Here is a 19,537-nt window from a genome sequence, read left to right as displayed (position 1 = left end):
TTTCCTCTGAGAGCAGCTTGTGTATTCATTTATGGAAAAAAAAAAAAAATATTTCAGAGTTTGTATTATTACCTCATATTGTATATATTACAATTCTAAGCTTGAATTTCTTGTCCAAAACTACATAGCGCCCCTTTAATTAGTTACTACTTGTACTCACATACTCAGCTATGTTATACAATTAGATACTACTTGTTTAACATAGCTGTTGCTGCTACTTATACCAACTCCTGCCTCCTGATTAACACTTATACAAGATGAGGTCACCGATGTGCTGCAATAAAAACCTGCAGCTCAGGTGGATCATGTCTAACTTCCTGTTTTACAGCCACCTCTGTTCAATTTGCCGAACCCTGGACAAGACAGAGGTTCATCCTGAGAGGCAGCATAATATCATTTCCCCACCCAACATAAACGTTACTGAGGGAAGTTGGCCATGAATAAAAGTTTTTTCCGCACCACTCCACTGTTTCTATCCTCCCAGCTTCTCTCTGCATTAAATATACTGTATCCAAACACGTAAAACCAAACCTTACGCTTCAATAATTCATTTGGCGCTGAATGAATTATTGAAATATGCGCGTCAATCAGCCGAGGCGTCGGAAAGAAAGAAAAAAAAAAGAACGCGCACCAGAGGGGCTCCTGTGTTCGACCAATGGGAGAGCGAGGTCCCAGAGCTCCAGCCAATGGGAGCGCCACTTCATCCATTTCCTGTTGTGGAGTCGGGAGCTGCACAGAGCATTCCTCTGCTTCCACTATGTGAATTAAAACACCACGAATGAGTCCACCTCTCCACAGCGGAGGTGTCGTTCCTGACACAGCCTCATGTGTAAGTAACAGCCATGTGTGTGTGTGAGAGTGTGTGTGGCCGCTGCCTGCAGCCCGGACCCGTAAACAGATTATAGCCGACTTTGCGGCATCCATATCAGCTGTCTGTGTTATTACGATGCAGAGCGTGTTTCTCACTCCTCCTCCTCCTCCTGCTGTCATCTAACGTGGATCCAAACATCTTGAATGTGTCCTAGCGTGGGCCTCGGAGACGGCAGGTATCGGCTGTTGCACCTGATGTCATGACACGTCTGTTGATATTCCCTTGACAACCGCGGATCGGATAGCAATATTCAGGTAGGCTGCTGTTGTTTTTCATCCTGGATTTACTGCAGGCCTCTGAGTGTGTGTGTGTGTGTGTGTGTGTGTGTGTGTGTGGAGAGCTCCACTGCAACATATAGGAGACATGAAGTTTTAGTCTGTGAAGCTGCATTCTGTCACAAACTATGTAATGCGATGGGCTTTATTTGCTCCAGGTGATTTCTGTGTCTTTAAACGCATCATTTCCGTCCATTTGATTTTGGAGAATAAAGTTCAAGCGGCTGAATGTGTCACGTTACCGTACATTTGTTTAAAGAAGACAGGGTGAAGGCCTGTGTGTGTGGCACAGTGACAGTCAATATCGTAGCGGATTAGTATCAGTCGATAAAGCAAGTGTCAAGCTACGTGGTGAGAAGAAAAGCGAGACTTCCGGTCAGAAATTTCAAAGTAAAACATCATGGCCACGCTGTAATGGTCACTTGAGGAAACAAAAAATCCAAGAAGGGAATGTTTATGAATAAAGTTAGAAGCCTGAGGATAAAGTAAGAATTCAAGAGTTACCATAAATAAAAATTAAAGGGTAATTCCATTTTTTTCCCTCCAATTGTTCACATTAAAGTGTGTTTACAGGTCTTAGAGAGTGTTGGAGCTATATGTATGTTGTAAGTTTTAAGTTACTATTTTTTGTTTGATTAATCGAGATGTTTGCTTTAGTTAGATTAGAGTTTGATAGCAGGTTTTTTTGCTAGTTATTTGTTTAGTTTAATAATTGTTTAGCATGTTTGTTATGTCTAGTTAACATGTGTTGTTGTTGTTGTTAATTTGGGTAACACTGTGGGCACCCTAGGTTATCTAGGTAGAAGGATAGGTGTAGGACCATGATGCACCTGGGTGGGCCTATTTTCTTTTTTTTCTTCTTTTTTCTATTTTTACCAGAGCAGGAGAGGCATGCAGGATTCCTTTGCTGCGTACAATATAAGGGTCATGCCTGCATATGTGAAAAAAATTGTATAAAGCTTTTTTGTTTCTCCAGAGGAACCTGCATGTCATCTGATAAATTGCCTTCAGTAATGTCACTTAGTGGCTAAAGTGCATTGTGGGTAATGTAGGCTCCAGGTTTTTAAAAGGAAGAAGAATGCGTGGAAGAAATAAGGTGTTATCTCTGGCTCTGTTGTATTGATTTAAATCAATTGTTTTTAAAACAAATACAGACTGACATCACTCAAGATACTATGCATCACACCTGGAGCAGTAAAGTCATGGATTAGACAAGATTATAACAACTATGTAGGTGTTTGTGCAGAAATGTTTTGACTATTTTTTTCTTATTGTGGACAGTGTGCGGGAGTTTTTTGTTCTGATTCTGTCAACCCTGTTGATCCAAAGCCGTGCAAATGGTTTGCTCTGTCACCATTATGTGACATTTGTGGAGGTCTGTCATGCTTTCTTTTCATCTAGCACTACAGCACGTTATATGTTTATCAAAAATAAAAATTCAGCTTCTGTGATTTGGATGTTGCTGTAGGCCATTTTGCAATTTTGGTTAATTATGCAGCCCTAATTAGATAATTAATGTAATTAAATGAATGAAAATAATCTGAAAAAAGCCCCCAATAAATATTCATAATAAAACAATAAAATACAACAAAGTATATATAATATGACATATGACATATTTCTCATATGCCTCAAGTCTTATTTCTTATTACAGTGATCCAAGCTACCAGAGACGGAGAATAAATGTTAAAGAATGAATCTAAATGCAAATGTAGCCTTTGCCCATGGTCATAACTCTTCAGGATATCAATAAAGCTGAAGCACACAGTCATAAAGTAAAAACCCGACGGCCTGGAAAGTTGAGCGCTGTATCTGTCTCTGCTCAGGGGCCATCATGCCCATCACGCTGCTGTGGGCCGTGGATGTGTACGGCCGGGTGTACAGCCTGTCCACAGCTGGCCAGCGGTGGGAGCGTGCAGACGACATGCTGCTGGAGCTGAAGCGCGTCACTGCGGGAAAGGGCCGCTGCTGGGGCATCGGCTGCGACCACCGTGTTTACCTCAACATGATGCCCAGCGAGACCTCCATCCGCTACAGGGAGGAGACCTACGAGAACCAGGTCGGCCCAAGTCCATGCACTCGTGATGTAGACGCTGTATGTCGTCAGTGCTCAAGCGCTCTGTATATGTGTGTGTTTTCAGAGGTGGAACCCAGTGGACAGCTTCACTGACACACTGCTGCCCACCGACCGCTGGCCGTGGAGCGACGTGACCGGGATGAATCCGCAACCGCTCCACAGCTTTGAGCTGCCCTCCCACAGCTGGGAGTGGGAGGGGGACTGGTATGTGGATCAGAGCTGTGGAGGAGAACCCAGCCAGACCGGGGTAAGAAACAAAACACAAACACGCAGTCCTTTCATTTATTTCTATGCTTTTTTTTCTCGCTTTCTAATTTTTATGACGATGTCTTTATGATGTCTTCTCATATTGTTTAGGGCTGGGAGTATGCGGTCGATTTCCCAGCCAACTTCTCCCCAGACAAGAAGTGGAACTCTTGTGTTCGTCGGCGGCGGTGGATCCGCTACAGGAGATATATAGCACAAGGCACCTGGGCCAGGGTTTGTACACTCTCTGTTTTTAATCTACATCTCTCATTTCTGTCAGTGTGGAGAAGTTGAGTTCAGGTCAGAGTGAAGATTCAAGTCAAAGTCTCTGTCTCTCTGCAGATCCCTCTGGACAATCCCAGGAAGCCGCCGCTTCCGCTCTGTGACATCAGCTGTGGTGGGTGGGAGATGAGTGACCAGTCTGGGAGGTATCCCTACCTCTGGGGCGTGTCACAACAAGGACAGGTGAGTCATGTGACAAAGTCATTTTCCGCCACAGTTCACCAGAATATCAAACATAGATATCATCCCTCTTACCTGTAGTGTCATTTATCCATCTAGATTGTTTTGGTTGGAGACGTCTGCCTCCTCTCGAATATGATGAAACCAGATGGCACTCAAACTTGGTTTGCTTAACGCAAGAACTATTTTCTTTCCGTTATCACCACACAGAAGGAAGCATGCATCTACTCATGGATGAGGGGTGAGGTAACTAAGCTAGCTAACGATACAGCTCGGCCGAGGAGGACGCTAATAATGTTTACATCCCACACAGTCACGAGAACAAACCTATCATCCAAAAGTAGATGCTCGCTTCCTTCTGTGCGGTGATACGGAAAGAAAATAGCTCCTACATGAAACAGCTCACAACAAGCTCTGTGGATTTTCTTTGAGCCCCACAAGCTGAGTGACATCTAGTTCCATTATATTCAAGAGAAGGCAGACGTCTCCAAAACTTGGCAATTAATAGTATTTTTGATTTTTGGGCGAACAGTCCCTTTAAACATATGGTGATTTCCTTAAAACTAATTAAACAAATAAGGTGCTTGACCACCTCTACACACATTAACCTGTTATACAGCCCAATATATTTCTCAGGCAAGCACGCTAATGTAAAGCAAAGATTTGAATTTTATTAGATGAAATGCTGCAAATGTGGTTCAGTCAGATACTGGAGCAACAGTCTGCTGTCCTGCTGTAAGTCCACTTCACTTTTTTGGCCACTAGAGGGCAGCATGACCTCAGGTAATTACTTCTTGAGGGATTTAATTCCCATTCGACTTGATGCATCCAAGTCTTTTTGAACACAGCTGAAATTATATTTGGAATAACAAGGTTTAATGATTTATATACATTCAATATATAGTATTGAAGATGTATTATTTCATCCCAGCCAGTCCAGTCTCATGACTTCATCTTTACCTTGCAGGTGTGGTTCAGGGAGGGCATCCACCCCCGGGTCCCAGAGGGCACTACCTGGGAGGAGGTAGAAGTGCCCAAGGAGGTGGCTCAGTTATCGGCCGGCCCCGGAGACCTGCTGTGGGCTTTACTCTGGGACGGGAACCTGCTGGTCCGCACTGGCCTCAGCCTGGACAGCCCGACTGGTTGGAATTTATTGTAGATCACATTTACCCCCAAAAGTTATTGTTTATTTTCTTTTCATTCTGTTTATTTTATCACAGTAATAGGGATATCTTGACCAAACAGCATTTTCTCTTTCCTTCAGGCATATCGTGGGTGGAGGTGGAGTCACCAGTGAAGGAGGTTGAAGCTCTTCATGTATCAGTGGGAGTCAGTGTGGTCTGGCTGGTCACTAAAGACTACAAGGTGAACCTCAGCTCCTCACATGTGTTAACCTCTGATTAGCTGCTGCCCTAACATATCTGTGACTGTATGTTTATGTGTTTCAAGGTGTGGTTCAGGCGTGGCGTGAACTCCCACAACCCCTGTGGCTCCGGCTGGATCAGCATCGGAGGGGAGATGATGATGGTGGATGTTGGACTCAATGACCAGGTTAACAGATTTCTGTTCACAGTGTGATGAGAGCCTCTGCCTGATCACATTTTATTGCTTCTTCCTTTAAAGGTTTAATTCAGAGGACAGCAAAAGTCAGCTGCATAGTTTAATTCTATTTATGTGGCAAATAGCACTTTTGTGTATATAATGTAATTTCAATAACGTGTCTATTACTACTGATGCAAAGTAAACCCTGATCCTGTTATTTAGGAGCTGTACCTAAACAGGAAGTCTGGATATTTACAGCCAGCTTTGTATCATTACAATCTTGGTCTTGTGTGCAGCTGGGCAAATCCGCCCAACTCGCAGTACGTCACCCATCAGCAGGAGTGTTTATTGGTCCTGAGCGGTGCAATGCATTCTGGTTGCTGTAGTTTTTCTACCTTTTGAGCCAAAGGGAATACCACAGCCCTCATTTCTCTGTTTTCTCTGGTCATGTAGCACCAATGTCAGGAAAATTTGAGTCTTTCTTCTGCATAGACTGTTTGAAAAGTTGAAAGGGCCATGCTCCTAGCAGTGACATACTTCTTTAAGTAAGAGTATTTCCATTTCATATTACTTTCTACCTCCACTCCACTAAATGTTGCACTTTTTTCTTCAATACATTTACATGACAGCTATAGTTTATAGTTACTTCTTTATAGGGATGACTGAGTACACCGTTATCTGTATCCGTATCTGTACTCAGAATGGCTGGTGCTTGAACTGGAAAGGGTTGGGATTCAGGTTGACAATAATTTGATAAATGTATTATTTATTTGAAATCTATCTATAGAAGAGCTTCATAATTGATCTTCAGATCAATGTCTTTAATCGTAAGAGTAAGAGAAATATTTACTGATAATCTAAGTCATCAGCTATACATTGACTTAACTTAAGTAACATTTTGAATTCAGGACTTGTAACAAAGTATTGCTACACTCTAGTATGTCTACTTTTAGATACAATGAACATATAAAATATATAATTTAAATCTTCCCACTCCAGTCTTTTTGAATCCATACTATAGCCTGCTTCCACCACAGCGAGCCTCTGCTCTCAAGCTGCTTCCCCTCTGACCGATTCACTCTACCCTGGCCTCTGGATCTGGTTTCAAGACGAGCCAGATCAGGCCTGGGGTCAGGGGCAGGGAGTCTTCGCTCTGTATCTCACTGCTGAGGACTTTGCTAGCACTGCAAACCCACATCTCACACCTCCTCCCCTTCTGTCTCTCACCTCCCACCTGCTCCCCCACAGTTCTTCTACCTCTTAGCCCCACTGGTGCCCTGTAACACGAGCACAGCCTGCCGTTCCAGCCAATGTCTCGGCAGTAGCACCTCAGGCCCAGCCTTATATATCCCAAGACTATATCCCCACTGGCCTGACATATGGGAGACTCCCTAATTAGAAGCTGGCCAAGGCGTCGTCATCATATCCCATATTTCATATTTCAGGGCTGTAATTATGGATATGGCTTGTGTGAGGTGACGGGCGCCAGTGTTACAGTATATGGCCTTATAAAGTAACAGTCGCCTACTGCCTCTAATACGCCATTGAAGAGTGAATACACGTTTTATTTTGTTTGACATTTGTTAGGATTCTGCCACATTAATCCTGTTAGTCTGTTTATATTGTTACGGAATTTCCTTCCTGTGATTATTAACTGAATTTATTAAGAGGTCATATATTATGTCAATTTCCAGGTTCATGCTTTTATTTTGGGTGTCTACTAGAAAATGTTAACATGTGTTAAGGTTCGAAAACCACATCACGCTCCTCATACTATCCCGTGCTGCAGCACCTCTGTTCACCCTCTGTCTGAACGCTCCGTCGTAGTCACTGTAGCTTTAAGGCCCTCCTCTTTGAAAAGCCCAGTCTGCTCTGATTGGTCAGCTCTCACAGGCCTGAGCGGGCACCAACAACCATGTCTCCGCTTTTTTTGCCTATGCAAACTTCTGAACTAAATTCTGCTCTGCCGAACTGGGGGAGCAACTTCAGCATGTGTTCGACCTGAGCCTGAGGCTGGGGAGGGTGGCTGGCTGGCTCTGGAAGACCTCATGTCTCGTCCCTGTTCCCAAGAAGAAACACCCCAGTGAGCCAGGTGGCTTCAGGCCAGTTGCACTGACATCACACGTCATGAAGACAGTCATTGAACGGCTGTTGCTTCATCTCCTCAGACCCCAGGTCCACCACGCGCAGGATCCACTGCAGTTCGCATACCAGGCGAAGGTGTGTGGGGAGGATGCCGTCCTCTGTCTGCTACACAGGGCTCACTCTCACCTGGACAAGGGGAGCGGCGTGGTGATTTTTCCAGCACCTTTTACACAATCCACCCCCTCCTACTGACAGACTAGTTGACAGAGATGAGGGTGGATGCAGGGGGGTGCAGGTCAAACCACCTGCAGCTGAACACCTACAAGACCGAGGGGATGGCGGTGCATCCTGTGTCCATCGAGGGGGTCGATGTGGAGGTGGTCCAGACGTACAATTATCTGGGGCTGGATTGGTCAGCAACCATCGATATTCTGCACAAGAAGGGGTAGATCCGTCTGTACTTCTGAAAAAAAAAACTGTAACAGATGTTTTTCCAGTCTGTGGTGGCCAGTGTCCTTTTCTACACTGTGGTGTGCCATCCTGGACCACGCCCACCACCCTCTGCACAGCACCTTCACCAAGCAGAGGAGCATGTCAACGGAAGACTGTTGTCCCAGTCCTGCTCCACTGACAAAGTCTTTCGTCCCCCTGGCCGTTAGATTGTACAACAACTGTTAGTTATGGCAGGGGGAAACAAACAGACAGGCAGACTGAGGCTTGATTACCTAAAGCATCTTTAACATTCAACCGCACATCTCTTTTCACAGAGACAGCTTTTTTGCACTTGAACGCTTTAATGCCAATTTACATGAACAAGTTTTGGACAGACTCTTGTTTCATCTTTTTTTTGTCAATTTTACTTGAATAAGTTTCGTATGGACCCATTTTTTGGTTTCAACCGGTTTCATTTTGCACAACCTACATTCAGGCACGGCTGTTTTGTTTACTGTTATTATTTTTTCTTTGCAAAGTTTTAATCTAATTTAATATTTACCACTACTACTACTTACTACTTTCATACTGTTTATATTTGGCGGACCCTGCCACCTTTCTAGCTTCAAACAGTGTTCTGGGGACCTTATTTTCCTCTGAGAACAGCTTGTTTATTCACTTATGGAAGAAAATAAATATTCTGGAGTTTGTATTATTACCTCATTAATAGTAAAACATTAAAGAGTTTGAATTTCTTCTCCATAAACTACATAGTGCCCCTTTAACGGCGAGTAAGATGGCATGTTACAGCAGGTATGTGTGTGTCTGTGATCATTGGTTTTCACCTTTGTTGTCGTACATTGTTTTCTTCTCTTTATCTGTCAGGTGTGGGCAGTGGGTGAGGACCGCGGCCTGTATTTCAGAATGGGTGTGACCCCGTCAGAACCAAGCGGAAATGGCTGGATCCCTGTTTCTGCCCAGTGGGGCAAAAGTAAAAAGGTTATTCCACCCAGGTCTGTATGAGTAATCAAGTTAAATCCTCCTTATTCTTGTAATGACACCAACTTGTTTATATCAGTTTTTTCTTTCATTATGTGTTTTGTTGATTAGTAGGAAAGCGTGTGAGCTCAGTGGCCAGCTGACCGAGGCTTCAGTTCTGAGCTGCACCGACTCAGACTCCGAGTTAGGTCCTCCTGACCCACAAAACAGCACCAATGACACCCCAGTCCTAGAGGCAGCAGCGCCCTCTGTGGTCCCTTTAGGGGGAGCCGACTCACCCTCACCTCCCCTGAAAACAGAGGACGCATCTTCAGCCTCCCAACAGGACGCCCCCAAACCCTTCATCCCTGCCAGCGACAGCTTTATCAACAGCCTGGTGTCAGACCGCGACAAAACGTCCACCACCCAGCCGTCCATCACAGAGGCACCGCAGGAAGAATGCGAGGAGCCGTCCCCGGCCCCCGTACTCCCGACGCCTGTGACTGAAGGACATGATGTCCCCTGGATGAACGTGGACCTGGAGGGGGCAGAAGCTGCTCGGAGTGCCCAGGCAGCGGGGCTCTCACTGGGCGATGGAAGCACCGCTGCAACTTACTCTCTGGAGACCTCTCAGGGCGTTGGAGAGGAGGACGGGCCGGTGTGGACCTGGATCTCTGGTGGAGGCTGCGACGTGGATGCCAGTTCACAGATCAGCTGGCTTAGTCCTACAGGTATATGGATCTTCAGATTTATATATATTTAATTATCAATGTGCAAAAGTCCAAAACACAAACGTCAATTTTAGTTGACTATCAGTTTATATGTGTATATCTGTGTTGAACGTTGTACACCGTGTGTCTTTGTGGCTATACATGTATAGAGATATACTTTACGTGTCATCTCTATGGTTGTCCGTCTAAATGTCTCGTTTGTACGTCTCTCTGTCAGGTCCTCTCACCAGCTCCCTGTCTCTGACTCCAGTGCAGTCAGCAGCCTGGAGCGAACAGCAGCAGCAGCAGCAGGAACACAGAGAGGAGATCAGCAAGAAACCTCTGGAGAGAAGCAACGTAAGACTCCTTTTACTTCTCTTTAATAATCATCGATCGGACTGCATCTCCACTCTGGTCATTTTGTTACATGTTTGTGCATGCATGTGGTCCATCCTCCAGTCGGTGTGGGTGCGTAAAGGTGCGCTGCGCTGGTGGAGAGACTGGAAGCCTCAGCGCTGGGTGGATGTGGGCGTCGCTCTCGAGCAGTCCACCAAGTCTGACGGCAGGAAGGACAGCATATTCTTCGTCTACTACACACAGTATGATGAGAAGAAGGTGGGTTTCGCTGTCATGTTATGCTCAGGTTAAAATTCTTACAAACAGCACGATGAGTAAGATTTCCTCACGTATTTTATTTATTTTTCAGTACCTCCATGTGTTTATAAATGAAGTGACGGCGCTGGTTCCAGTGCTCAGGGACGGCCACTATGCCTTTGCCGTGTACACAGCTCAGAGGATCAAACAGAGGTGGCCTCTGGTGTTGGCAGCTCAAACCGAAAGGGACATGAATGAATGGGTAACAAAGAAACACAGAAAATACATTTGTAGTTTTTTTATTATTATTTGTATTTTTTTTAGTTGATACAGCAAAAGAATACACATAACACGGGACATTATGATGACAGAAGTGAAGTCACACAGTTGAATTGTGCCACCGGAGCCCATAACTGAAACCTTGTAGAGCTGATCTCGCATATTAGCTAGTTCCACCACTAGCTAGTAGTGGAAGGGGTGGGACTTAGCCGCTCTACATACACTCACAAAAAACAAAAAAAACAAAAAAGTAGATAAACTAAAAAAAGACAACATATGAATATGCATCTGAATGCATATGAATATTTCATCTAACAGAATAATCTTCTGTCTGGAGACAGTTTTCATCTAGTATTTGAAGGTAGAATATCTTTAATTGTAAGATTCTGGAGTAGGAATCGTTTCGTCATATTGTTCTGAAAAATATTATATTAAAGTAGTAATTCATCTCCCCCAGACGAACAGACTGAACTTTATTTTGAAAATTATTTTACTTATCTTTGTTTTGGGTTGCTAATTTGACACCATGTTGTAGATGCACTGATCTGCTGGCTTGTTTTAGTTTCCATTTCCATCTTTTACATCACATGTACTAGCTGGAGCTCACTGCTGATCACATCCCTGCTGTTTCTGGGTGTGTCCTGTGTCTGTAGCTGTCCCTGTTGTCTGACTGTTGCTGCGAGTGTCGAGGGATCACAGGTCCCCCGTCCAGACACGCCCTGTGGTCCACAACCTCAAAGGGAGACGTCATGGTCCACGAGCCGTCCTTTTCCTTGGAGGCGACTGCGCACACACCGGCCTGTGACCTCATGTGAGACTGATACCAAACAGCAGTCGGCCTGTTTTATTTGTTTTTATTCTTCTCTTTCTCTTCACCTGGTTTCCCATCTGCCACATTAATTCTGCTTCCTGTCAGTTAATATGTTGCTAACGTGCTGCTCTGCATGGTGACGGTGTGTCTCTGTGTGGTGATGATAACGTGGCTAACGCTGGGTGCTTCCGCTGTGTGGTGCTGCAGGTTCTGGCGGCAGGTCCCGGGTCACCTGCGCTGTGTAGAGTCTAACAGTCTGGGGCTGGTGTGGGGCATCGGGTGGGACGGCACCGCCTGGGTCTACAGTGGGCGCTATGGGCCCCAGCCCACGTCGGGTAAACATGCCCCTGTGGACATATATCAACCCTTATGTTTCCCACTTCATGTCCTTTTAAATTTCCTTTCTTCCCAGTTTGTCACGTATTTATTACAAGTGTTGAAACGTTGAAAACTAAACGTCTGGAAAGAAGAGTTTAAGATAGCCTTTTTAGGCCAGGCGACCATTTTCCTCTGACTTCATGAATTTATCCTTATTTGTATTCATATGCTTAATGCTTATTCCATAATCTATAATACAACAATGACCATTCAAATGTCAAATTGATGTCAATGTTAAATATTACCTTGCAGAAGAGAGAATCGATAAATCAGTCAATCTTCTTGCTGACAGCTTGTAGTCTGTGTGCAAGTGCTTAGCATGGTTTAAGACTTTACGATCTGTTGCAGCTGTAGACACATGTATGCACACAAATGTATATTTCTTTACTAGCATTACATCTGTGTCTGTATTCGTGTTTCCTGCAGAGGATGCAGTTCAGATGCACCAGCAGACTGATGTCAGGAGCGTTCATGTGTATGAGAATCAAAGGTGGAACCCCATGACGGGATATACAGACAAGTAGGAACATTTCATCTTTTACAAAGTTTGATAAAGTCTTTGCAGCTTATCTTGATTTTTGTGTCCGTGCTGTTTGACTGCTCCTAAAACATGCAACACTTTTGCTCCAGAGGACTTCCTACAGACCGCCCTATGTGGAGTGACGAGAGCGGACTGAAGGAGTGCACCAAAGGCAACACACACCCGCCCTCCCCTCAGTGGTCCTGGGTAGGTGGGCTCGAGTCGAACACACTCAGTTCTTGTCTCGTTTCACCAGCAGCTAATCCTAACTGTGTTTCAGGTGTCCGAGTGGGCTGTGGACTACAACGTCCCTGGAGGGACGGACAAAGAAGGCTGGCAGTATGCAGCAGACTTCCCCGTGTACGTATATATTATTTCTTTTAAAAAAATCTAATATGCACAAAGGACATCTGTGAATTAATCTGACTCATCTCTCTCCATCTCTACAGGACGTTTCACGGCCACAAAACCATGAAAGACTTTGTCAGGCGCAAAAGATGGACGAGGTAATTAAAAACACACTCTGTTACACATTTCTGTGGTTTCTTCAGCATTAAATTAATCACATATCCTGCGTACAGGAAGTGTAAGATCTCACTGAGAGGTCCATGGCAGCAGGTCCCACCCATCCCTTTGACTGACATCTCTCTGATGCCATGCCTGGCCCAGAGCAGGATGGAGCAGGTGCCTGTCTGGGCCCTCAGCGACAAGGGAGACGTCCTGTGTCGTCTGGGAGTCAGCCCCCAAAACCCTGCGGTGAGAAAACAACTTACTTCCTTTTAGATCGTAACCGAGAGAGACATACAGTGATTTTCAGATCTACTGAATATTCCTAGATGTTAGATTTTTACATCACAATAACAATAATTTGATTGTAATTCGCTCCAAACGTTCTTCTTTCACAGGGCAGCTCGTGGCTACACGTGGGCACAGACCAGCCCTTCAAGTCCATCTCTATCGGTGGAGCCAACCAGGTGTGGGCCATCGCCAAGGATGGAGCTGTGTTCTACCGAGGATCTGTTTCCCCGCAGAACCCTGCAGGTCAGCTGAAGATGTGAAACTCGCAATGAATCTGCGAGATAAAAAGTCTAAATGCTCAAATTCCTATCAAGGGCCAATGAAGGTTTTGTTGTTTGAGTACATGCACCAGGAAGTTAGAGACCAATTAGAGCCAGACTATCAGCGGTCTTGTCCCTCTGCAGGGGAATGCTGGTACCACATCCCGTCTCCCCCTCGACAGACTCTCAGACAGCTGTCTGTTGGCCGGACCTCCGTCTTTGCTGTGGATGAAAACGGTGAGTAGCAGACTTATCTTTTATTGAAACCAAGGACTCATGAAGATAATTATTTCAAATCCAAACCTTTTTGTGTTCATGAAGGTAACTTGTGGTACAGACAGGGCCTCACACCCAGCTACCCACAGGGCTCCGCCTGGGAGCTCATCTCTAACAACGCCACCAAGGTTTCTGTGGGGCCGCTGGACCAGGTCAGTGTTTCTACAGCCTCCATCTGGGCTTTGAGGACGGTGATTTAGCCACCAGAGACAAGTTTTATCAGCGTGTGGCGGGAGTGATTGTTGGATCCAACTGTGAACATGATTGCTCGGTGCTGTTGTTCTCTTCAGGTGTGGATCATAGCAGACGGAGTTCCAGGCTTCCCTGCTGAGACTCCTGGAGCTGTCTGCCACAGGCTGGGAGTGGGACCCATGCAACCTAAGGGCCAGTCCTGGGACTACGGCATAGGGGTGAGTGTACATACCACTTCTTATTCAGGTTGCATTAAAAACATGGAATGAAAAATACAACAAAATCACATACTGTTGCCTTTCTACTCTGTATTACTGTTTATGTCTGCATTTTGAAATATATTTGCTTTAAATATTTACATTCAGTTTATTTAAATTAAGCCTAAACAAATATAATCATAAAGAAATAGCCCCAGGCTTATTGGTTCCTACTGAAAACTTTAATCTTTAAAAGGGGCAGTTTGTATGATATGGCCAGAATTTTTGTTTTAAAACAATCAAAGATTAACTCAAGTTAATTAAGGGTTGATGTCAAAGATATCTATGTATTTTGTAGCAGAGATCTCCACTGAAGTTTGCATGCTAACAAGCTAGCAGTGAGTTTGCTACTTCGTCTAATAAGTATACAAGTATAACAAAATAAACTCACAAAAAGGTCAAAAAGGGAGATATTTTTACACCTACTTTCCCCATTAGTCAGAGAAATATTGGAATTATGCTGCCCCCTGTGGTTTATATAGTTTTCTGGCCAGTTCTTACAAATTTCACCTTTAAAAACCTTGCTCACAATTATATAGTTATAACCCACCACCAGACAACCAGCCAAAAACAAGAGGCAAAAAACACCAAAAGTTCAGCAGTGTGCAAGGAAGTCAGTAGAGAAATGAGAACATCCGTGCCTGAAAGCCTTGATTTGCAGTATTGAAAGACTTCTGTGTAACCTCCAGGGAGGATGGGAGCACATCAGTGTGAGAGGCAACTCCGCAGAGGCTCCTCGCCCCCCTCATCCTGGCGCCGCCGGACCCCCCCGCAGCCCACTCCCCCTACGACCTCCGACACAGGTCAACGGGAACGCTGTGGGTGTGTAGCACCCTCCCATCTCCTCCTCCTCTTCCTCCGCCCCCCAGCCCTGTTTGTGCCTGGATCCACATCTGTCTCCTCGGACCATTCCCACAGGCCCTTATCCCTTCATGTAAAGGGAATGCACAATCGTACCACTGAGTTTATACCGTATATTTTTGGTGGATTTGACTCTTGATCGATGGATGAATGTTATTCCCTGGGGATGGTTTCCCAGGCGGAAATCACGTTGGTATGCAGTGACGACAGAGAAGGAAGAGAGCACAAGAGCATTTAGGTAGAATGGATCTTAATGTCTTGTGGGATCAAAATTTAAAAGTGAGTGCATGTGTTTGCTCTAGGCTTTGGCTACTGGGTGTTTTGGGATCTAGCAATAGCTTTTTCTCTTATCTAAAATATCCTGTGAAAACCTAAGAGGGCGGGTCTTCAGTAAAGGGCTTGGGTAACTAACGTAAACACAGCCCCACCGTAGCCGAAGTTGTCATGGTTTCTAGAATCTTGTTTTGTTTGTTTTTGTTTCTGCCTGTCATACATTTGCATGTTATTTATTTATTTATTATGCATTTGTTGAATTTTGTGTCTCCATATGTTTTGGCCTACTATACGTTTGCAATGGAGTGTTTCTTGCCCGTGTTGCTACAAGTCTCCACAACATTGGAGGCTTTTTTCAAGATTTCTCTTCTCCATACTTCAAGAAAATAAAATGCTCTTTCAACTACAAGTGACCACAGAGAAAAATATGGAAAATTCAGTCCGCACTACCAGATGATACCTCTCTATCCGCCTGCAATAAGGAAAGTTCTTCCCCTTAGTATTATATCCGTACAAATAACTGCTATGACCACGATGCGACCGTGACTGTTGAAACTGTGCGGCAGGTCTGAATGACTCGACATTCATCTGACAAGGGCATTGAAATGTGAAATAAAAGTTTAAAAATATTCATTTATGTTCTGACATCATTTGAGTCGCTTTGGAGATCAAGTCGATTGCAGTTTGTGGACTGAGAGCAGACAGAAATTCACTTGAGTTTGAAGTTTTTATTTTAATAAATGGATTGTGATATTTTTGGAGGGCGCCTTTATTTGATGGATGTATGCATATAGTATTTATCATACATAGTTTAGAGTACGTTATAGTAAATCAAAAACGAAACTGATCAAATACAAATCCATCTGCTACTTCAGCACCACGGACAGCGCCATGGATTTATCAATACACAGCAAAGTTGGGAATACTACAGGCAGCTGTGTGTCTCTATGATCCTCTTGCTCTTCCGAGACCATTAAGTACTGTTAGTATACACCGATCAGCCAGAACATTAAAACCACCTACTTAACATTGTGCAGGTTCCCCTTGTGCAGCAAAAACAACTCTAACTTGTCAAGGCATGGTCATAAGACCTGTGGGGGTGTCCTGTGGATCCTTTGGGTCCTGTAAGTAGGGGGTGGGGCCTCTGTAGATGGGACTTGTTCCAGCACGTCTCACAGATGCTCAATGGGATTGGGATCTGGGGAATTTGGAGGCCTGGTTGACACCTTGGGGTCTTTGTTGTGCTCCTCAAACCAATTCTAAGCGGTTATTGTCAGTGTTATGGCGCATTATCCTGCTGGTGGGGAGTGCCGTTGCCATGAGGGGCTGTACTTCGTCCACAACCGTGTTTTTGATGGGTGGTGCGTGTGAAGTGGCATCCACATGAATGCCAGCACCCAAGGTTTGATCGGTGTATAGTTATTTAATATTATAGATCTGTGATGAAACTGATGAGACTGAGAGAAAAAGGTGTTATTACAAATCCAACCGTTACTTCAGCACCGTAGACTTATCCCTTCACTGCACACTCAAGAATACTACAGGCAGAAGTGTGTCTCTATGATCCTCTCGCTCTCCAGAGACAACACGATGCTACTTGTCACATTGATCATGAAGGTGACTCTACTGTCGAGGATGGTGTTTGGACGGATCGAAAGGTCTGGACCCAGAATACAACGCAGCATAGCATTAAGTATTTATAGTATATAGTTCAGAGAATATTATAGACTCAAGATGAAACTGATAGGAGGGTGGGACTGAGAGAATAAAGGTGCAAATATAGCACCATGGATTGTCAATACACAGCTCAGTTTGCCTACTGATGTTTCAGAGACTTGGATTCTAACTCTCACAAACCTCAGTCAGATAACAGATCAATGAGTCATGCAGACCAGACTATGATTTTCAACTAAACGACCCCTCTGCCTCTGCCCTCTCTCTGCTACTAGGGGATACAGAGAAGGGGGATGACTCACCTGAGGCCAGAGTATCCCTTCACCTGCCCAAGACTTGTCACAACAGCCAACTCCTATCCAGGAGGTTAAGTTTCAAAACCGATAACGAGCCAGCTACATCTAAATGATCCCTCCCAAAGTAGTTCTGGCTGGAGACCCGGTCTTTGTGGCCAGGGGTCATTCCTTCCCTGCAGGACGACTGGCAAGGCACCAGACCTAGATTGTGCAGCAACCACACAGAAATTAGAAGTTCATTTGCATTTATTTTCATATTAAACAGTGTAATTATAAACATTTCATTCAATTACACTAAGCATGATAAATATGAAGTAAAAATATTTTTAAAATCTACAAGTTTAAAGGACAGAATGATTTCACATCTGCTTTTGTGTCTTAATTTAACTGCTTTTAGCCAACGACTGATATGTTCCTCCGATCAACTCAGCTTTAAGTTACAAAATGAAACCTCATACCTAGAACTCAGTTACATCATTTCCCATTTACAGACAGAAAAAAATTAACATTTACATACATCAGTACAGTTCAACATTAAGTTACATTTCTCAAATGTGCAAGATTAAGCAAATGTATACTGTAGTCAAATAAAACAAGATTTCCTTAAATAAATGTTCAAGTTTAACTGAAGCACAGGCTGCTGGTTTTTAACAGAGGTTAACATTATCTACTGTACAGTGCCTTCTGTATGGGGCGGTGGAGATGGACATTATCTACTACAGGTGAAGCAGTTTGTCAGGTCATTTGTGACAAAACCTTTAAAAAGAAAGAACCATACAGTAACTGTATAACTTACAGTTTGCAGGAACGGTGTTTTTATAGCTGTACATGAAAACCTTTTGGGGGGGAAGGGGAGAGGGGGGAGCATGTGTTGCTCCTCAACTGTTTGCATTATGCTTTGTACAGAAACGCATCCCCAACAAATCCTCTACAGCCACAGAGACGATGCACGGCCTGCAAAATGATATCATACATTAATGAAATGATGAATGCTTAAAATTGCAACTGGACAATGGGTCCTTAAGGAGGAAAATGCCATCTGAACAGGTTAATTAAGTTTGACACAAAGTAAAAAAAACAAAGGCATGACTCTGTTCATGACACTGACGTTGATAAAAGCAGCAGTGTTTTCTGTTTTTTTTTTTGTTCTAGTAGTGAAGCTTTAAGTCCCTGCACATTACCGTAGAAACGCCACCACGTTCACCAGGTCTTCCATTGAACTCAAATTTCAACTGATTAATGAAACTCATTGCACATTTGTTTACAAACAGCTCATCACATTTCTCCATTCTGACATTTAAAAATAAAATCTCCCACTTTTTACACAATGATTTTAAATTTTGTAGTGATAATAAACAGAGGAGTGCAGACTTTTTTTCTTTTTTTTAACAGCATCACAGGCACTGTGATAAAACCCCAGTGACGTCCCAGCAACTTCCTGCACAACCTCAGAGCAAAAAAAATGAAGCATTACAAAATGTTTTTAAAGTTCTTCCTCACCACTGTCTTACAGCTGGACCACCTCTGTAAGGATTCATACGACAATCCTTATCTAATAACACCAACAGTTCTTACTGACATGTCTCAAAAATATGAAACTACTTCCTGTTAATGTTCCTTTCAAACACAAATAAAAGGAACATACAGTGTGTCACCTCCCACATGAGGGATTTTTAGTTAAGGTAGTTATCAAATCATCCTATGCATGGATGGTGCGTCCTAAATTTCAACCCTTCTTATTCAAATGCTGCTACAGAAGGATACCACACATATTGTCTCTCCAATTAGGAGACTTTGACTAATACCCAACAAGAGTTTACGAAAAAAAAAAAAAGGCAACCACTGAAATAATCGCACAACATGAAGGAGAAAATTTAAACAATTTAAGAGAGCAAAAAAGCTTGGATCTTCAGTTTTAGGTCTGCTGAAATCGAAGAGCTTATTCCTATTTGGCTGTAGTGATAAGTTTGTCAGCCCAGTGTGTTGAATTCAGAACATAAAGTCTTTTTTTTTAAATCTTTTTTTTTGGTGATGCAAAAGTCCTGGAAAAGGAGTGCACTTGGACACACAACAAAAAGAAGCAGCCAAACACCTGGAATGCGCTTGATGAGTCTTTAAAGCAAATATTTAGAAACTTTTTTTTTTCCCCCAAGTGGAATTGCACTGAACTGAAATCATACACACTGATGTAGCTGGAGAGGTGATGTGGCTCAGACCGGGACTGGGACTAGTCTGTCTTTATTTGCTGAATGTCAGTTTGCAGCCATTGTTCTCATGGCCATCTCCATGTAGGTAAAGATCAGTTCTGCCTGAGAGAAGCATCCGCGGTTTGTCCCACAAACCGCGTCATCTGTCCTTAGTCTGCAGTTCTCCTTTCCCAAAAAGTGCGA

The 19,537-nt window shown here is 43.8% G+C and overlaps 1 protein-coding gene across 5 annotated transcripts; it reads left to right on the top strand.

The window, feature by feature from the left end:
• Positions 1–749: 749 nt before the first annotated feature.
• Positions 750–15,806, top strand: tecpr1b (tectonin beta-propeller repeat containing 1b). 5 transcript variants are annotated; one of them, XM_073493982.1, is made up of 26 exons: positions 750–829; positions 953–1,125; positions 2,973–3,205; positions 3,288–3,470; positions 3,581–3,703; positions 3,812–3,934; positions 4,899–5,073; positions 5,196–5,296; positions 5,381–5,482; positions 8,876–9,003; positions 9,104–9,699; positions 9,917–10,035; positions 10,138–10,293; positions 10,385–10,534; positions 11,205–11,362; positions 11,570–11,697; positions 12,167–12,260; positions 12,371–12,467; positions 12,541–12,620; positions 12,710–12,766; positions 12,842–13,016; positions 13,166–13,301; positions 13,463–13,555; positions 13,640–13,746; positions 13,885–14,004; positions 14,733–15,806. In XM_073493982.1, exons 3-26 carry the CDS (start codon positions 2,981–2,983, stop codon positions 14,871–14,873), a joined length of 3,567 nt encoding a protein of 1,188 aa, XP_073350083.1. In that variant the 5' UTR covers positions 750–829; positions 953–1,125; positions 2,973–2,980; the 3' UTR covers positions 14,874–15,806. The 5 variants fall into 5 exon arrangements, with proteins under 5 accessions (XP_073350083.1, XP_073350079.1, XP_073350081.1 ...); XM_073493978.1 differs by having other exon boundaries at positions 9,101–9,699; XM_073493980.1 differs by having other exon boundaries at positions 766–829; positions 1,026–1,125; positions 9,101–9,699.
• The last annotated feature ends 3,731 nt before the right edge of the window (positions 15,807–19,537 follow it).

Source organism: Pagrus major, chromosome 23, assembly GCF_040436345.1.
Source record: "Pagrus major chromosome 23, Pma_NU_1.0".
Taxonomy (NCBI): Eukaryota; Metazoa; Chordata; class Actinopteri; order Spariformes; family Sparidae; genus Pagrus; species Pagrus major.
Note: the sequence above shows the minus strand (reverse complement) of the source record. Positions and strands in the feature narration are given on the sequence as shown.

Coding starts and splice junctions, on each gene's coding strand:
- tecpr1b (XM_073493978.1), top strand. CDS start 2,981: ATGCCCATCACGCTGCTGTGGGCCGTGGATGTGTACGGCCGGGTGTAC. Junction 5,297..5,380: donor TGGTCACTAAAGACTACAAG/GTGAACCTCAGC, acceptor ATGTGTTTCAAG/GTGTGGTTCAGGCGTGGCGT. Junction 13,556..13,639: donor CTTTGCTGTGGATGAAAACG/GTGAGTAGCAGA, acceptor GTGTTCATGAAG/GTAACTTGTGGTACAGACAG.